This window comes from Propithecus coquereli, unplaced genomic scaffold, assembly GCF_000956105.1.
Source record: "Propithecus coquereli isolate 6110/MARCELLA unplaced genomic scaffold, Pcoq_1.0 Scaffold150, whole genome shotgun sequence".
Lineage (NCBI taxonomy): Eukaryota > Metazoa > Chordata > Mammalia > Primates > Indriidae > Propithecus > Propithecus coquereli.
In genome coordinates, this window is record NW_012139414.1 from 7,189,814 (window position 1) to 7,205,141 (window position 15,328).

At 37.9% G+C, this 15,328-nt stretch overlaps 1 protein-coding gene across 1 annotated transcript in view; it reads right to left on the bottom strand.

The window, feature by feature from the left end:
- Window positions 1-14,549, bottom strand: part of VKORC1L1 (vitamin K epoxide reductase complex, subunit 1-like 1) — a 72,907-nt gene extending 58,358 nt beyond the window's left edge. Inside the window, exon 1 of the mRNA XM_012640349.1 lies at window positions 14,244-14,549. Within this exon, the coding sequence (XP_012495803.1) occupies window positions 14,244-14,437 (194 nt within the window). The 5' untranslated portion in view covers window positions 14,438-14,549. The remainder of the gene's footprint in view (window positions 1-14,243) is intronic.
- Window positions 14,550-15,328: the final 779 nt, after the last annotated feature.

The following is a 15,328-nucleotide window of genomic DNA, read 5'->3' on the forward strand; positions in this document are numbered from 1 at the left end:
CCAAAGTGCTAGGATTATAGGCATGAGCCACTGCGCCCAGCCAAATTCTTGTATACACAATCACCTGATTGATGACAAAGGTGGCTCTACAAGGCAGGAAGGAATGGCTTCTTTGATAAATAGTAGTGCCATAATCATCATCATCATCATCAGACAGTCATATAGGGAAAAAAACTGAACACACACAAAAAAATTCCATACAGACTATTGATCTAAATGTGAAAGGCAAAACAGTAACAGAAAATAGTATAGAATATCTTCAGACCAGGATACAAAAATCCCTAATTACGAAGGAAAAGGCTAATACATTTAACTACATTAAAATTAAGAATTTCTGTTAATCCAAAGATACCTTTAAGAGAATAAGAAGGAAAGGCAAGCTAAACAGTAGAAGATATCTACAATACAGATATCAGGGGAGGGGAGGAATATATGTATGTAAGTATGTATGCATGTATGTGCATATATCCTACAAACCAATAACAAAGACAGAAAACTCAGCAGAAAAACAGGGAAAAGATTTTAATGCTGCTCAACCTCATTAGTAATCAGAGAAATGCAAATTAAAACCAAAGAGGAGTGTTAATTAGTACAACCACTTTGGGAAACTGTTCTGTAGTTTCTAATAAAGTTAAACACTCATCTACCCTATGACCCAGAAATCCACTCCTAGAGATATATACCCAAGAAAAATGAGTATACATGAGAAAATTCATAGAAGCTTAGTTCACAATAGCCAAAGCCTAGAAACAACAGTCAATAAGAAAATGAATAAATAAATTGTAATATAATCATACAACAGAACTCAGCAATAAAAAAGGAATAACTGATACAACCAATAACTTGGATGAATTGCAAAAAACATATGCTGGGCAAAGGCAACCAGACATAAAAGAGTATATATTGTCTGAGCCCATTTATATGAAGTTCAAAAACAGGCAAAAATAATTTATAGTGGTAGAAGTCAAAATAGTGTGGTCAGAATTGCAGCTGGAAAAGAACATGAGACAACTTTCTGGGATGATGATCTGGGTAGTGGCTACATAGTTACATGTATATATTAATAAAAATATTCTTCAAGCTGTACATTTAAGATTTTTATATATGAAATATAACTCAGTTACACACAAAAATTCATTACGTGTATACTAGAATGATTAATAAAATTTAACAGACTGACAATTCTAAGGATTGGGAAAAAGGTGGATAAACAGGAATTCTCACACACTGTTGGCAAGAATCTAAACTAGTGCAACCACTTTGGAAAACAGTCTGGCATTATCAACTACAATTGAAGATACACAAAAATGTTCACAGCAGCAGTATTCATAATTGCTGCAAACTGGAAACAGTGTAAATGTCCATCAAAAAGAGAATGAATAAATCAATCGTGATATATCCATATAGTATCATTCAGCAATGACTACTGAACAAACCATAGCTCCATAAAACATGAAAGAATCTCACAAAATAACACTAAGTGAAAGCAGCCAAGTAAAAAAAAATTATTATAAATGGTTTCATTTATATAAAGTTCAAACAGCAGGCAAAACTAAACTACCAAGTTTGGATGCAATCTTAGATAGAAAATAATAAAGTGATTATCATAAAAGTCAGGACAGAAGTTATTTTTGAGAAGGAGGAAGTATACAGTTGATTAGGAGCGAGTTTAAGGAGGACTTTAGCTCTATTTAATGACCTGAATGTTGGTTACCAGGGTTATGCTTTGTGATTATTACAACAAAAAAAGATACACAGGTCAATGATTTTTCTGTATGTTTGTTCACAAAATTTGTTGGGAGAAGGGAAGAAGGAGAAAGAATCATGGATAAGTCACAGGTTTCTAATTTGTACAATTACTTGGGTGGTGACGCTTTTCATTGAGCTAGCAAACATTACTTTCAGAAAAAGAATATGAATTAAATCATGGACATACTGAATTTAAAGTAGTTTTGAGACATCTAAGTAGAGATGTCCAGGAGGCAATTAGATATGCAGACTGAGTACTCAAAGGCGAGGTCAGGGGTGGAGATAAAAATTTTAGATTCATCCATATGTGAAGCCATGGACAATGGATGTTACCGTTAGGGAAAGAAGAATGACAGGAGGGCCTTAAGGCCGATCTGTGAACATCATCATGTAATGGCCAGACACAGGAGAATAAGCTAGCAAAGAACACTGAGAAGGGATAAAGTGGTAGGAGGACATGAAGAACATGTCATGAACCATTAAGCAAGAAAAGAGAACGTCCCATGAGTAATAAGCCACTCACTGCAGGTTGATAGGTAGTTAGGGAGGATATGGATTATGTGTTAATACTGAGCAAGCCAGTTTTTACTCTACCTCTTTCTGGTTGACTCGAGACAAGCAACCACCCAAGAGAAAACCAAAGACTGAGAACAGCTGAAAGTTTTTACGTGTTGTCTTTTGAGGCGAGGAATGAAGGCCTAGCTCTTCTTTCTCCCTGTCAGGAAGGAAGGGGCAGGTTTGAGAGCCCTGACTGGCTCTGTGTGACTGGGTAGAATCACTATTAAAAGGTCAGCACACAGGCACAGGCTCACTTTTTTGCTTCTTCCATGTGACGTACATGATATAAGAAGGTTCAGTCACCTCCCCCTGCTTCTCTTCCCAAAGGGACAGCCAGCACCAAACCTATTACTTGGGCAGAAAAGGCCTGGGGCAAGTGGCCAAGGCCACATCAGCAGTCAGCCAGGGCAAATGGGCTCTCCCTGGTTACATGATCCTGGGCAACTGATAGAAAGGAGTTAAGTCAGGCTTTGCTCACATCACAAGGGAAGATCCAGGTGTGTTTTGACAACTGGGAAGTGGAGGGGGTTCATCTCATGGCCTGTTTTTGTTTGAAACAATTTAAGCTTAACTAGAATCCAAAAAACAGCATTTCCACATGAACCAGGTGGGCTCATTCAGTCTTTTGTCCTGGAGTTTGGTGCCCAAGTCCTAGTGAAGAACAAAATCTCAAGTACTCTTGTTTTCCATTTGTCACCACAAATATTTACTACAATCTCTCCTGTAGGGACCCTACAAAACTTAGGGTGAAAATAGTGGCTACAGATTGGAAAGAATTTTAATATTTCTGGGATCCCTAACCAGAATACCATCATAAAATGATCCTAATTTCTCAATTTCTAGCACCACATAAATGGCATACACACACACACAACACACACACAGGCTTACCTACCTCTCAGAAAACTGCACAGATTCAACAAGAAAGAATAAATATTAATGTGTTCCTTAATGATTGGCTAATAACAATAAAACGTTAACTAAAACAAAAATAAGCAATCATTTAAAAACCCATATTCCCCCCCAAAATATTTAAATATTTAAATGATAAATCCTAAACTTGCCAAGGCACAGCAAATTAGTACAATCCTTTGGAAGGGAAATCTGGTGATACATATTAGAAATTGATCCTATTATTTCTTGTTTTTTTTTTTTAATGACACGAAAAAACAAAATAACAATGGCTTAGTTTCATAAATCATGGTACATTCTTACAATGAAAACGGTACAAACACTTCAAAAATGAGATACCTGAGTGAGAATTAACTTTGCAGGAGAACCAAGGTATTAACAAACTATTAAATTTAATAATAGCTAATATTTGTTGAACATCTATGTACTAGGGCTGTGCTGAATGCTTGTACACCTGCTATCTAACTTCATAATAACCCCACAAGGTAGGTGTCATATTAATCTCATTAACAAATAAAACTGAAGCAGAAACTTAAGTTATTTGTCCAGTGTCACAAAGGTAGGACATGGCAGAACTAGGATTTAAAACCATGAAACCTTCTACACCAGTTTCTTGTTAAAATAAAATTTAAAAAAAAGATGAAACCATGAAACCTTCATTTCAGAACCTACACTTCTACTCATTGTGGCAGTGTTTCATAAAATATAGTACATGTACTTTTGAAATAGTTATGTATTTATTTAATATACATTAAAAAATAACTGGCACATCAGTGTATGAGTTCACAGCTCTTATTGCTAAGGGTTTGAGGTTTCTTCAGTAGATTTTAAGAAAATTGTTACAAATTAATAGTACAGATGATACAAACATATGGTGGAGGCGCTATGATGACTGAAAGTTTGGAAAACACTGTTCTCACCTTCAGAGAAGGTAATTTCTTCTTTACATGCTGCAATAATGTATGAATTTTTCACAATTATGTGTTACCTAGAAACCTTCTTTCAAAAAAATAAAATTTCTCCTAGAACATCTTTTAAATAATACAAGAATAAAAACATTATATTAACAGGAGTAAGTTCTGATATCTACTTGTTAGAGTCCTTAATCATTAAATAACAGTAAGCAAAAGAAATCATATACTAAAAAAAAAAGAGAGATCATATACTATCAATTTAACAAGAGCCTAAGTGTGTATGTGTATATATTTATATATACATATACCATGATAAACTCTCTTTAGACCCAAAAATTAAAAGAACAGAGAAATGAAAAGGGGATAGATTACATGAGGTTTTCCGCAACTAATTTACGCTAATACTATCTTTTTAATACATTCGTTTTAGAACACACCAAAAAAAACCCAAACCACAATGATCACCTAGGTTAAAATGGTATCAGACAAACAACTCCAGAATTAAACAGATACAATTACATTCCTTGATGGAAAGATTTTGTTAGTGAAGGTTGACTCTTTTCCAAATTCATCTATAAATTCAGTGCCATTTTAATCAAAATCTCAATGGGTCTTTTTTGGGAATGTATCAAAATAATTCAAAAATTCATCTGAAACAGTAAATCCATGAGAATAGCTAAAAAAAACCAAACCCTTAAAAAGAAGCATATTTGCTCTATCAGAAATCAAACTTACTATATAAAGCCACAGGGGGGAAGGGGGGTGGTAATGGGATAAACACAGACAGACACATCACTGAAACAGATCTGAGACTCCAGAAAGAGGCCTACGTATACAGGAAAGTCTTGTGGCATTTTATGATGACCTTTTATGAAAAGGTCAATAAACAGAGTTAGGCAAAAGCCTATCCATTTAGGAAAAAGTAAGTTAGATCCCTATCTCATGCTAGACACAAAAGGAAATTCCACACAACCTGAAAGAGCTAAATTAAAAAAAAAAAAATTCAAACAAAATATGTGAAAATTTTTTAAAACTAACCTGGGAATGGTAGAAATTTTGCTAAATAACATTAAAGAAAACGCTACAAAGATGTGAAAGATCTCACCATATAAAAAGTTAAAACTTCTATATTAATAAACAAAATTAAAAGACAAGTAACAAGCTAGGAGAAAACACATGTACTACATATATCAAAGGATTAACTACTGTGATATCTAAAGAATCCTACTAAGCAATAAGAAAAAAAAAATAACCCAGAAGGGGAAAAAAATGGGCAAAGACATGAACAGGCAATATCCAGGAGAAAGACAAATGTCTGTACAAAAATTATGTTATAGATTCATCTAACACCTGACAAACTACACTGTAGATGATTAAAGAATTAATTTTTTTCAAAACTAAAAGAAATTATAAATACACATTTGTCTAATGTCAGAATGGGAAATGCTCTTTTAAGTTTTAAGCCTGGGGTGGTGGCTCACGCCTATAATCCTAGCACTCTGGGAAGCCCAGGTGGGAGGATCGCTTGAGGTTAGGAGTTTGAGACCAGCCTGAGGAAGAACAAGACCCCATCTCTACCAAAAATAGAAAAAATTAGCCGGGTGACCGAAAAAAACATAGAAAAAATTAGCCAGGCATCCCAGCTACTTGGGAGACTGAGGCAGGAGGATCACTTGAGCCCAGGAGTTTGAGGTTGCTGTGAGCTAGGCTGATGCCATGGCACTCTAGCCCGGGCAACAGAGCAAGAATCTGTCTTAAAAAAAAACCCTTAAAACCTATGTTAAAAAAATTACAAAGAAAAAGAATTAAAATTTTCGTATACTTAAAAAAAACTGTACTATAAAAAATTAATAAAAACTAAAATGGTAAAAATATTAACAACACACACAGTATCCTTTAAATATATAAAGTATTTGTCTAAGTCAATGTGAAAAATTCTAAGACCTACATAAGCAAGACTTGGGAGAAAAAAGGCAAACAGTTAGTAAAAATGTGAAAACCATTAAACCTTGCTGATACTTGGGGGGGAAATGCAAGTCAAAACAATGAGATGCCAATTTTATATCAAATTGGCAAAGATTTAAAAAAATGAGAATGCCCAATATTGGCAAGGGTACAGGGTACCTGACATTCTCTTACATTAGTGGTAGAATTTTTAATGACATGCAAAAATGGTTGTAATATGATAAATGAGGAAAAATACAAAATACAATGTGATCTCAACCATGTTCTAAAATAATAATAACTCAGTTTTATGAGCACATCTTTGTACCAGGCACTAAGACTATTTACCTGTAGGGGTGCCCTTCATATTCACAATAATCCTATGAGTTAACAATATTACCCTCATTTTATGTCTCAATTTCATCAATTCCCTTAAGAAAACTAAGACAACAGAGAGATCAAGTGATGGAGCCAAGACTGCAACCCACGTTGATTCTAGAGTGTGATCTTAACTATTACCACGATGTATGAAAATTAAACTTTTTTTTTTTAAGAGAAGGTCTTGCTCTGTCACTCAGGCTGGAGCGCAGTGGCCTCATCATAGCTCACTGCAACCTCAAATTCCTGAGCTCACGCAATCTTCCCGTCTCAGACACCCGAGTACATGGGACTACAGGCGCATGCCACTACATCAGGTAATTTTTTTACTTTTTGTAGAGATGAGGTCTTCTCTGGCTCAGGCTGGTCGTGAACTCTAGGACTCAAGTAATCCTCCTGCCTCAGCCTCCCAAAATGCTAGTATTACAGGCATGAGCCACCATGTCGGCCTAGAAATTAAACTCTTTCAAAGTGGAGTTGAGTATACTATTCACTTTAATTCCTAATTTTGTCATGGATTTCCACTATTTTACTTCTCAAATGATTTTTTTTAAAAAAAGATCAATAATCACAAGATGGCAACAACAGTGTCCCTGAAATTCCCCTAGAGATATTAATAAGAAAAGAAACCTTATAAAACATAATCCAATTGCTTTAAAATCTTTTAATAAAAGAACTTTTTTCTAAATGAAATTTTATGTGGATCTACAATATGAGAAATGGATTAAAGCAATATTTTATTCTATCAGTGTATTTTAAAGCTCAAATTTATAACATATATAATGACAACACAATAAATCTCTTCTGATAAACACAAACTTTAAGGATGACTGGGGAAGGCTCATGTCAAGTTTGTTTTGTTTTGATGGCATAGTATCAAGAAAAACCTGATTGACAGAGAAGAGCAGATGCAAATTACAAGAATTTTTTAATGCAAATGATTTTGTTTTTAAAACAGCACATTAATGCTATCTAAGGATTTAATTACACCTATCCAGAAGTCTAAGAAGTAGAACATTTCCAAATTAATTCTATAATAATACTAAGGAATGTGGATACTTGGTAATCGCAAATATTTTGGTAAAACATAAAAATCTTAAAATATGTACTAGTCAAGACATCAAGATATTATGGCAGTCAGTCAGTCACATGGCAGTCAGTCACATGGCAGTCAGTCACATATTATTACATAATGCAATGAGAGCTCCGTAGTGCTGAATTTGCTTATATAATTTTACATGAACAAACAAGCACTGGCCTAAATTTTTACAATACCAATATAAGTCTTACTAGTCAACAGCATTTTTAAAAAGTCAAGTATATGCACAAAGTCAGTGAGAAACTCTATTCCAAGGATTGTTATCGTGGGTGTTGGTATTATGAATAACTTAAATTTTCTTCCTTTTGCTTATTTTTCCCCAAATATTCTAAATGCATTACATCTTTTGCTTTTTTTTACTTTGTTCTGAAATTATAATTATAAACCACAAAAATTTACAAACAAAAATGAACAGGGAGGTCTCAAGCACCCTTCACTCAACCTCTTCCGATGATAAAACTTGTATAACTCCAGTGCACTGTAACAACCAACAAATTAATCTTAGTATAAGCCATACTTTATTCAGATTTCACCAGTTTTATATGCTTTGTGCGTGTGTGTGTAGTTCTATGCAATTTTGTGTTTGTAACCACAATTGAGATACAGAACTGTTCATGTTACCTCTTTATAACCACACAACCCCTCCCCTCCTAGTCCTAACTCCTAGCAACCACTAATCTGTTCTCCATCTCTACAGTTTTGTTATTTCAATAATGTTATATAAATGCAATCATACAGTATGTAAACTTTTAAGGCTGGCATGTTTTTTTCCACTCAGCATGAACCCCCCTGAGATAACCTGGCAATACAAATCAGCAGTCTCTAATATGTTATTAGGTTATTAATAAAATTTAGCATGATATATATTGAGCGTATATAAATGTTCACAATGTTTTAACATTTAAAATGTTAAAATGTGAAGCAAATGTGTATAAAAGCCCTGTTTCCCTGATACAGAACAAGGATTCTGAGGAACAAATTTTGAAAACTGGTAATCTAATACAAGTCTAACACAATCTAGCACAGTTTGAGTATTCCTTGCTTAGACTGAATCTGGGGACTCAAACTTTTCCCGTCTTCCCTACCTCCAGGTGCCTAGATCCACTTTATCTTTCTTCCCTAGGCTAACCTGATAAGTCTTCCCAATAGCTCACCCTACAGCCTACCTGTTAACTCACTGGGTATGACAAATGCCAGGTCTTCACAGGTTTAGGCTTATAAGACAAAGACTCCAGGAACTTACTTCTTGAATACCATACCTTCATAGTTATGTTCTTGCTTTTCAAAAAGATTGTTCTAAAAAGGTAAAAGCTGTGATACAAACTTTAGGCGTTTTTGTCATACAGATGTAAAAAATGGCACGACTGTTTGCATAACATTTTTTTAATTTGGCTTGTATGGGTATCACTGTATCAATATTAGATCTAAAAGAAATTTAAAGTAGTTGTGAAGAGCTTGGACTCTTGAGCCAGATTGCCTAGCTTAGAATCAGTCGCCTGCCACTGGTGCTAACCAGATCAAATTTCATTTACATTTTGTGTGCCTCAGTTTTCTCACCTGCAAAATGGTTATAAAAGTTCCTACCTAATGGGACTATTATGAGAATTTAATAATATATAAAGCATTTAGAATACTGCCTAGCATACAGTAAACATTATCTGTAAGTATTAACATTTATTTCTAATGCAAGGCAGTCCAGATTCACCTCTTAGTGGTATCTCTCTATTCCTCATGTACTCTGAGTGCATATTCTGAAATTTCCATACCAAGAAACAATGATAACATAAGCATTTTATTTTATTTATTTATTTATTTTGAGACAGAGTCTCACTCTCTTGCCTGGGGCGAGTGCCGTGGCGTCAGCCTAGCTCACAGCAACCTCAAACTCCTGGGCTCAAGCAATCCTACTGTCTCAGCCTCCCGAGTAGCTGGGACCACAGGCACGCGCCACCATGCCCGGCTAATTTTTTCTACGTATATTTTTAGCTGTCCAGTTAATTTCTTTCCATTTTTTGGTAGAGACCGGGTCTCGCTCTTGCTCAGGCTGGTCTCGAACTCCTGAGCTCAGAACGATCCGCCCGCCTCGGCCTCCCAGAGTGCTAGGATTACAGGCATGAGCCACCGCGCCCGGCCAGCATTTTATTTCTTAAATTCATCTTGGTTAGTCAAAACTACTAGAACAAATTTTCTTTTACACACTGGTAGTTATTAACATTTCACTAAATACACATATAAGCACTTAAAGTATGGTGGTAATGGAAAGAATGCTAAGCAAAAAACAGGATATAGATCAGAATGTATATACTGTCATGTTTTAAAAAATGGGAGACTAATATGGTCATAGTTATGCTTGTATATCCATCAAATGGCTCTGGAAAGTTTTGTAACTGCTTACAGAGAAGGACAACTGTATGTCTGGGCAGACTTTTTACTATAAATGCTTTGTTACCTTTCAAATCTGAAGCAAGGAATACATTACCTATATAAGAATTTAATTTTTAAAACGAGGGCTGGGGGAGGATTAAACAAGTACTCTGGAAGCCGGGCTTCTAGTCTCAATTTGCTACTACTTATGTTATCTTGGGCAAGTCGATTAACCTCGAAGTCTCAGTTGGACAAAGCAAGGAGCAGTAAAAATGTCTAGGTTCTATCCTAATTCCAAAAGTTCATTATCTCAATGGGGGGTAGTAAATAGATGGTACTTTTTTTAGATATGGGAAAGGTACTAGCCCAGCATTTGGCAAAACAAGGAAACTTTTGGTGGACTTAATGATTTTCAAATATAGTCGACCCTCAAACAACGTGGGTTTGAACTGTGTGGGTCCACTTATACATAGACCTTTTTCAACCAAAGAGGATTGAAAATACAATAGTTTCAAGATACAAAGCCTTCGTGTGTGTAGGCCCAACATTTTGTATGTGCAGATTCCCCAAGGCTGATGGTGGGCCTTAAGTATGCAACACAAGCAGGAGTCCTGGAACCAATACCCCACAAATACCAAGGCACAACTATACTATTTTTACAGTTTTGAGAACTACAGAATTGTTAGGCCTATTAGCCTCTCAAGATCATTTGTACTTTTCTTACATAGACACCCTTCTTAGAGGGGGTCTAATATATATAGGAAATACCTATAAATATTCCACATATATTTTTGTTTGTCTTGTACTACTTCTGAAATTGTTTTAAGTGGACTTTAAGTCTTTATGCTATGCCACAGAGTAAGCAATGAAGTACACTAAAACAACTATTAATACATAAAGGACTATACCTAAGACAAGAAACTTATTATACTTGAAGGCATTTATTAATATTACCAGACACTGCAAAAAAAAAAAAAAAAAGTAGCACCTCCAATCAATGATAACAGCTATAACTGAGTACTATCTTACTTCAGGTACATACATATATCATCTTTAATCCTAACATTTGTCTGGCAAAGTAGGTTTTAACATCCCTATTTAACATAAGAAGAAACTGAGGCTTCATGAAGATAAGTGACTGGCTTGAGGCCATAAGTCTAAGATGTGGCAGAGCTAGAAGTGCACCCAGATTCGTTGGATTTGACCTCAGTGCACCAAACCAAAGGGGCAGAGGTTGCTTACTTAATGTTGACTGGTAGGCTAGTACAGGCTTGCAGCAGAGTTTTTACCACTTTATGTAAAAATGGGGAAAAATAAGGACAAGAAAGTAAACTTTTCAATAAAGCTAAATGATCTTTTATTCTGAGCTGCTGTTCTTCCAAATTGAGTGAAAATATCCTTTTGTTACATGAAATGATGGTGATGGCAGTGGTGTGAGTTACTTTTGCTGTTTTTATTGGTTATGCTAGGTAGAATAAAGAAATTGCAATTTTATTGCAGTCTTTGAATTTGGGGAGAAATATTTCTTTTGAAATCCAAAAATCCGAAACTATTGCTTTACACAATTATGCCTGCCAAAACACTAGAGGACTTACACATAGACACACATGCCCTTCAAGATTCTCTCATTAATCGCTACCCTATTCTATCTGGATTAGGATATCTAAGGATTAAGAAATGAGAATAAAGTGAGTTTAAGCAATCCAAAGTCACGGATTAACATGGATCATGGAAGAGAACTTCCCTCAGGATCTTTGTCATCTGTTAACTTTTCTTCAATTCTATTAACTAGAGCCTGGGCTCAAACTTTCTTTTTTTTTCTTTGAATACTATTGCTACATGGCAATCAATACTCAAAGGAACTAACTTGAGGTGTCCAATAATGAGCTTTCATTTAAAGTATTTTTCACCTTGACAAAATTATAATTTTTAATGATGCTTATTCTACCCACTTCCCCCACCCCCAGCCAAAAAAGTCTGTAAATCAGACTTAGGCCGCTTTAATTTCCAAATTTCCACATCTCAATTAAAAATACATATATATATGATTTTGCAAGTAGTTTATAAACAGGTTGATCAAACTAGATAAACTTCTTGAAATAATTTCATTGTATGCATGGCAAGTAAGTTATTTACTCCTCTTATTAGCATATCTTATTCTTACCTATCGTCCTTTAGCAGACATCAAAGTTAAAATATTGTACGTACAGAACTATATAATTAAATATCAGTTTCAGTCACATATTAAATTCACATTTAAAACTATAAAGATATCCAGTTGTTTTTAGTCTTACATATACTTACATATAATTTTAATATACTACTTGATGTTTTGTGGCACTTTATTAAAAAGGAAAAAAAGCACAAAAACATGGCTCTTGCAGAATATATAACTATGAGAATTATTTACAGTCTAAATTTATTATGTGGTTCAAAAATGCTATGTTTAAAGAAAAGTCAATTTTAAGAACTTAAGCATACAGTATTCTTTCCACATCCAAACGTTAAAAGCGTCATTAAATTTACTATAGACTACATGATGTTTCAAAAAAAATCTAAAATTGGTAATAATTCTGTCTAAATTCCATATTAAACTAATATCAAATGTTATTTTTAGTTCTTCTTTGTTTTTAAAATACTTGAAACATGCTACTGCATAATCTTTTCATTAGGTATTGATTCATTCAACTAACTTTGGGTGCAAGGTACTTTAAAAGTCCTTTCCAAAAGTGGAAAATAACATAAAAATGTTTGCATTAAATATACTCAGTGGTTCTCAAAGGGTATCTGAGAGTCTAATAACCGTATTAACTTGGTTCAAAATGATCAACATCAAACGTGAGCTTTTTGTCACATCAGTGTATTTTCCACTGTAAACTTACACCTACATTTTAAATGCATTTATAAGTATGTGTAATGCAGCCATAATGATAAGCATTTCCCCTCTAAAAAGCTACAGGATTTTGGTTTAAGAGCAAATGAGATGGAGTACCTGGTCCATGAAAAAAGGCTGTCTGGTACCCTGAAGTTTGTAAACAGTAACAAGACAAACTCAAATGCTAGCTTGTTCATTTTCTTTTCTTCAATACGGTTCACGAAATCAACAGTATGTGGGTTAAAATAAACTAGTGAGCTATACATGCATTTCTGTCTACCTACCAATTTACCGATTAACACAAGAAGAAACTGCTCAAATGTCACTGTTAACAAACATCAAACTATTAGATAGTCTCGATTAAAATTGCAATCTATCAATTTTGCAATCATTTCTTTGACTTTTTCTGCATTTTTTAATGACTCCCCCAGTAAAAAAAACAGCAGCCACTTTTAAAATGTAAAATACCCTTTTTTCAAAGTAACTTGCCTAGGAAAATTTAATGCATTAAAATAAACTGTAACAGACAAATCAATTATAACATTTTAAAAAAACTAAAATGATCAGTAAAAGAAACCAATCGCTCCAGTTTAGCAAGGCGTGTATTTTTAATCTTTTGTGGGTATCCCATTTTACTAAAACAACGCTGAAAAGTCAACCTTATGCCTGTAACACTATCACTACACATAACGTACTCATCTCTTACTCAATTTAAGCTTAAACTAGACCCAAACTCAGATCATTTCCCCCTCCACGGCACACAGAAATATCCGAGGGGAATCCAAGAAATCAGATATATTAAGTGCCAGTATCTTCTTCCAGAGTAGGGTCAAATTCATGTTTGCCCGCAAATGTCACCGTCTCAAGAAGTCTGCAAATTCTTACTAGCGCTACACAGTACAAAGAGGCCTGACCACGGAAACACCTGTCCTAGCACCAGGAAGACAGCGGGAAATGCAACCCCCCTGAGCCCACGCCGGCCGCACAGCTTCGGGCTGCAGCGATCAGGGGACAGGAGGTGGACACTGGCCTCACGGATCCCGATGACAGAGTCCCACACCCCTGACCCGCCTCCCACGGCAAAAACCAGGAAACCTGTCAAGCCGGCCGGACCCACCCTCCGCAAACCCCTCGCGCTCCTCCCCAGCCCGGCCCGAGCCTGCCCAACTGCTCCCGGTCCGCTCCGGCCTCCCGGCTGCACTCTGCCACCTCATCCCTCCTCGGTGGCCTCGCGGCCCCGCCACCTCCGCCCGGCGGCCTGGGCTCGGGCCGCCCGCCGGGCAGGAGCGCCCGGCCGCCGCCCCCCGCGCCGGCCCCGACACCGCCGGTCCCTCCGCGGTCCGGTCCCCGCCGACCCCCAGGCCCGAGCTCCCGCCGCTCGCTCCCCACCCCCAGCCTCCGCCCTCGCCCCGCTCGGCCGCTCCCGGCCCACTCCTCCCAGCCGGGCTACCTGGAGGCAAGGGCGGCGGAGCACTTCACCCAGGGCCCCAGGTCGCAGAGGGCCCGGTGCTCGGGGTCCCGCTCCTTCTCCCGCTCCACGTGGTAGGCGTAGATGGAGAGCAGGATCCCGGCGGCGCACACTGCATACCGGGCCACCCGCTCCCACCGAGGCACCGACACTCTCAGCAGGACGGGCGCCGCCATCTTCCCCCCTCCGCCGCCGCCGCCGCCGCCGCCGCCGCCGCCGCCTCCCTCCGCCTCCACCTCAGCCGCCGCCGCCCGTCGGGGCCCGACCCAGCCGCCGCCGCCGCCACCGCCGCCGCCACCACCGCCGCCGCCGCCGCGCCCCATTGGCTCGGTCGCCTCCTCTGGGCCCCGCCCCCACAGGCGCGCGGCCCAACCGCCCCGAAAGGAGTGAGCCGGGCAGGGCGGGGAAGGCGCGCGCTGGCGCAGAGGGAGGAGGCGGAGCGCGCAAACCGCCGGGGAGGCCGGACCGGCCGGCGGAGACGGAGGCGGCGCGGCGCGCGCGGTGGGCGGAGCCAAGGGGCGGGGCGGTGCTAGAGGGAGGGAGGGGCTTGACGGAGGGAGGGGCTAGAGGGGCAAGGGCGGGGTAGTGCGTGGGGGCTTTCGGGGAGCGGTGCGAAGAATAAATTTCGAAGATAGCACTGTGGGTTATTAGGCAAGCCCTTGGCCCCTCCCTCTGGAGACGGCAATCAATTGCCGGCCTTTTTCCCTTTTTTGTCATTATCACTTGATATTTCTGATCCAATCCCTGGGCTCCAGAGCCACGTTCCTGTGACCTGATCTTTCCCACCACCACCTCCAGGCACCTTGTGTTCAACATGTGCAAAACTTTTTTTTTAATATGCAAAATCATTTTTTAAATGAAAAGCTATTTTTAAAAAATGATTTATGAATGCCTTCTCTATAAGCTGAATTTGAGTTGGCTTACCATAATTCATATAATGTAGAAAACTATAAAGTTGAACTAAAAAATTAGGAACAAAAGAAAAAGACACGTCAGAATAAAATGAAAGACCAGGAGTAAGAACACAGATAAGCCCGCCATAGGGGCTTGCACAATTATTAAAATTG